The sequence below is a fragment of the Cynoglossus semilaevis genome, unplaced genomic scaffold (assembly GCF_000523025.1).
Source record: "Cynoglossus semilaevis isolate Cse_v1.0 unplaced genomic scaffold, Cse_v1.0 scaffold774, whole genome shotgun sequence".
Lineage (NCBI taxonomy): Eukaryota > Metazoa > Chordata > Actinopteri > Pleuronectiformes > Cynoglossidae > Cynoglossus > Cynoglossus semilaevis.
Window position 1 is genome coordinate 59,312 of NW_007585131.1, and position 4,096 is coordinate 63,407.

General features: G+C 39.6%; 1 protein-coding gene across 5 annotated transcripts in view; it reads right to left on the bottom strand.

Moving 5' to 3' along the window:
- The window catches only part of LOC103398839 (WW domain-containing adapter protein with coiled-coil-like), a 16,378-nt gene that overhangs the window by 1,328 nt on the left and 10,954 nt on the right, over nt 1–4,096 (bottom strand). For 3 of the 5 annotated variants that reach the window (XM_008337582.3, XM_025053836.1, XM_008337581.3), the window contains 4 exons: nt 3,893–3,984; nt 2,684–2,867; nt 2,359–2,486; nt 1,041–2,258 (listed from right to left, as the gene is read on the bottom strand). In XM_008337582.3, coding sequence (XP_008335804.1) covers nt 2,189–2,258; nt 2,359–2,486; nt 2,684–2,867; nt 3,893–3,984 — 474 coding nt within the window. In that variant the 3' untranslated portion in view covers nt 1,041–2,188. Of the gene's footprint in view, nt 1–1,040; nt 2,259–2,358; nt 2,487–2,683; nt 2,870–3,892; nt 3,985–4,096 lie in introns of those variants that run through there. The other 2 variants (XM_017030939.2, XR_003049079.1) reach the window with 2 other exon arrangements.

Genomic DNA, 4,096 nt, shown 5'->3' on the forward strand with positions numbered 1-4,096 from the left:
CAAAACAGTTTGCTCCTAAAAAAAAAAAAAAAAAAAAAAAAAAAAACACCTGAAGGGTTAAAGCGCTATGTGTGGAAAAAACCAGGCACTGCTCATCACCTGTCCAACACAGTCCCAACAGTGAAGCATGGTGGTCCTGCAGGGACAGGACGACTGGTTGCAATCGAAGGAAAGATGAATGCGGCCAAGTACAGAGATATCATGGACAAAACCCTTCTCCAGAGTGCTCAGGACCTCAGACTGGGCCAAAGGTTCAACTTCCAAAAAGACAATCACCCCAAGCACACAGCTAAAATAACCAAGGAGTGACTTCACAACAACACCATGTTCTTGCCTGGCCTAGCCAGAGCCCTGACTTAAACCCAATTAAGCATCAATGGAAATGGACCTGAAAATGGCCGTCCACCAACGTTCACCATCCAACCAAATGACAGAACTGGAGAGGATCTGCAAGGATTTCATAATTAGAATTGATATTTGAGAGTAATCAATACTCAATACTCGCGAGTCGAGTCGATACTCCCGTTACTGTTCAAAAAGGTTATTCAATTGCATACCAGTGAAAGTTCATTATCTAAATTTCAAATGGAGGATATTTGAAGCATTGATCCAGAAATAAACCCAAAACCATTCATCCCTTATACTATTAAGCTCAGGTTTTTGACAAAAAAAAAAAAAAAAAAGCAGATGTGGGGAAGAAAACAAACCAAGTAGCACATGTGGTATAGTACTTAATTTTAATATTTAAAGAAATACAAAGCCCTTGTTTGCCACCCCCGGCCCCACCCCGTCCCCACCTCAAAAAACATTAGCACATCAGAACTGATGAAAATCTACTGAAACAATATAAACGGTCAAAACGTAAAGAATTTCTTTTAAATGGATTGCAGAAGTGCAAAACTGTAGTTACGCGACGCTTTATTGGTAAGGTAAACGTATCCGCTATAGGTAAAACAACACGAGCCGCCGTCCCAACAGCTCATCGAAAGCAAAAGGTCAAGGTCCTTCTATCGACCTTTTTTTTTTTTTTTTTTTCAAAAAAAAAAAAAACAAGGTTATAAACAAATCGTCCGTCGTGTGCAAGAATAATTTAGCTTGAATTCAGTCCAAGTTTTGCAAAGCTTAACATAAGGAATAAAACTGCTTCCCAACTGGATTTGGGAGACAAATAAAATGCTAATAATTATACAAAAAAAAAAAAAAAAAAATTAGCCGAAAATTAGACCGAAAAATAGCCAGCAGGACCGCACGCACAATACAACCTCAACTTAGGTCATCTTAGGTCCGACAAATAAATGGTTCTTGAAACGACTGGTGTGTGGGTTTGACAAGACTGACCACAGCTTTGCTGTGAGTTTGTACCACTTAAATTAATGCATAAACCCAGACAAAAAAAAAAAAAAAAAAAAAAAATTTTCTCTTGTCATGACTAAAAACACCACACTGCAGTGAAATAACCGCTGCCTTCAGGAAAAAAAAAAACAAAAAAAAAAAACAACAACATCAGTGCTGTAGGATCCGTACAGTTTATTGTACGTGTCCGTTTCCGGGGGGTTTATTGGAATAATCATCCGTCGCTCTAGCCATCTAGTTCGAGTTGTTATGTTATGCGACGATTTATTTCAGTTCATCTTCCAAAAATGAACGTTTGCCATCTACTAACACAACAGAAACACAGCAAAAAAAAAACAAAAAAAAAAAAAAAAAACAAAAAAAAAAAACAACAACATCAGTGCTGTAGGATCCGTACAGTTTATTGTACGTGTCCGTTTCCGGGGGGGTTTATTGGAATAATCATCCATCGCTCTAACCATCTAGTTCGAGTTGTTATGTTATGCCGCGATTTTTTTCAGTTCATCTTCCAAAAATGAACGTTTGCCATCTACTAACACAACAGAAACACAGCAAAAAAAAAACAAAAAAAAAAAAAAAAAACAAAAAAAAAACAAAAAAAAAACAAAAAAAAAAAAAAAAAAAAAGAGGAGACATGATGAAGATTATGCTGCTCCACTCTGGAAGCGCCATCTTGTCAGAAACTAAGCTGAGTTAACAGCTTCCTGTCCATGTCTATTCCTCTCTTTTTTTTTTTTTTTTTTCCTCCTTTCTCCCCCCTCCCGCCACCACTCCTCCCATCAGCATTTTGAATCATCAAAGATTTAGATTTGATGACTCTATACTGACCAGGTCTTCACACCATGTACAAGTTCTGGTTCTTCAGTTTGTCCAGCTCTTTGCTCTGCTGCCTCAGAAACAGGATTCTGTAATTGAGGAGGGGAAAAAAAAAAAAAAAAAAAGCCTTTTTGCATTATTTTCCGAACTTTTTTTGGTCAGGGTAAAAAAACACTTGACGTTCCTCACCTCTGTTCTCTCAGCGTGGCCTGGATTTCACACACCCTGACCAGGGAACGGAGATTTTTCATCTCCGTGCAGATTTCAGACATATATAGGCTGCCCATGTTGTGAACATCCTCATGTAACCGAGCCGCCTGAGCGAGAGGGAAAGAAGAAGAAAAAAAAAAAAAAAAAAAAAAGGTGCTTTTATGTCATTAAAATAATATTTTATGAGCAACAAAAATTGTATTAAAAATCTTGTAAAATTAAAGCTCTAGTGCTTTGGGATTAGAATAGCGACTGTAATCCCTTGGTTTACTGCCATCGCACAAACAAACAAAAACAACTGTACCTGTTTCTCCGTCCGCTCTGAAGGCCATCCTTGGATATGTTTGATGAGGTTCTCATCAAAATGAGCAGCTAGGGTGGAAATACAGGAGCTCGGAGTCTCCCTCTGGGTTTGGCTGGTGCTGCTAAAGGGGGAATGGAGTGGCAACGCAGGGACCGCGTGCGATCCTGGGCAAATGACCCCTGGGCTGAAAGACAAGCGAGACAATTACATCCAAGTTTGTGCACCTCTTAACTTGAAGAAGATATCAGCCTTTAGCAGCGCACAATTAAAGTCTACGTATTTGGGCTGTCAAAATTAACGCTTTCATCTAAGTTAATACTTAAAATAACATCTCATTAAACGGAGGGTTCAAGTTCTGTCCGACCAGCCTCACCAAGCGCGAACAGTAAATACAGTCATTTCCGGACTATACGATTGAGCGCACCTGAATATAAGCCGCAACCGCTACATTTAAAAAGACAAAAATTATTGCACACATACAGGCCACACTACAAGCCGCAGGTTTCTACGTTGTAAGATGTTAAAAAGATGTTTGTTTTTTTTCCCCCGAACAGTGCCTGTAACATGGCTGGTTACACGTTAACTCTCGCCTGCTTCGGAGCCCCGACCGTAGTTGGAATGTACAGCAGAGACTTAGCGATCTGCTCCAGGGCTGATGCTAACATTAGCTGCGGGGCTAACTGACGCCCTTCACTTTGTGCTTGTCCGCAGCAGAGGTAAACAGAAAACAGGGAAGTTGGGGGTCTTTATTATCAGCCACACACATAACCAACATACGCAACATATGCATACCTAGCAGAAAAGCTATTTATCACTAGCGGTCTGAACTTCGTTCGCCGCATAAATTAGCCGCATCTTTGTTTAAGCCGCAGGTTCCCAAGCATGTGAAAAAGGTAAACGGTTTGTAGTCCGGAAATTACGGTAGGTCTACGCCTGACAAGCTGACTGATAAAATTGTCAAATGCATTGTGAGAGGACTGTAGACGGACTAAAATGACTGAGGACAACGCGTTGAACAAAGTATTGAAAGTACAACTCGATCTGTTCCACAAGCCAAACAGTGTTTGCAACAAGGGAACATCTGTACGTTTAGCTCTGACTTTCGTTGGCATTCCTCTGTCATACGCGCTTTACTTATTTTTATTTTTGGAAAATCTATCAGTAGCAACAACGGCAAGTCAGCGACCGGACTCTAAACAGGCCTTTTACCTTTTTTGTTGAAAAGTTCTAGGATCTTCTGGTCGCTTCTCTGTTACCTGAGACAGGGGGACAGATCCTTGCTTCGCCGAAGTCACACTGCCCTGAAGAAAGAAAAAAAAAAAAACAAATAAAGAATTTAAAAAAAAAAAAAAAAGAGAAAAGTTCAGAAAAGATGAACTGCTACTCTAGAAATAGATTCATGTTTTTTTTTTT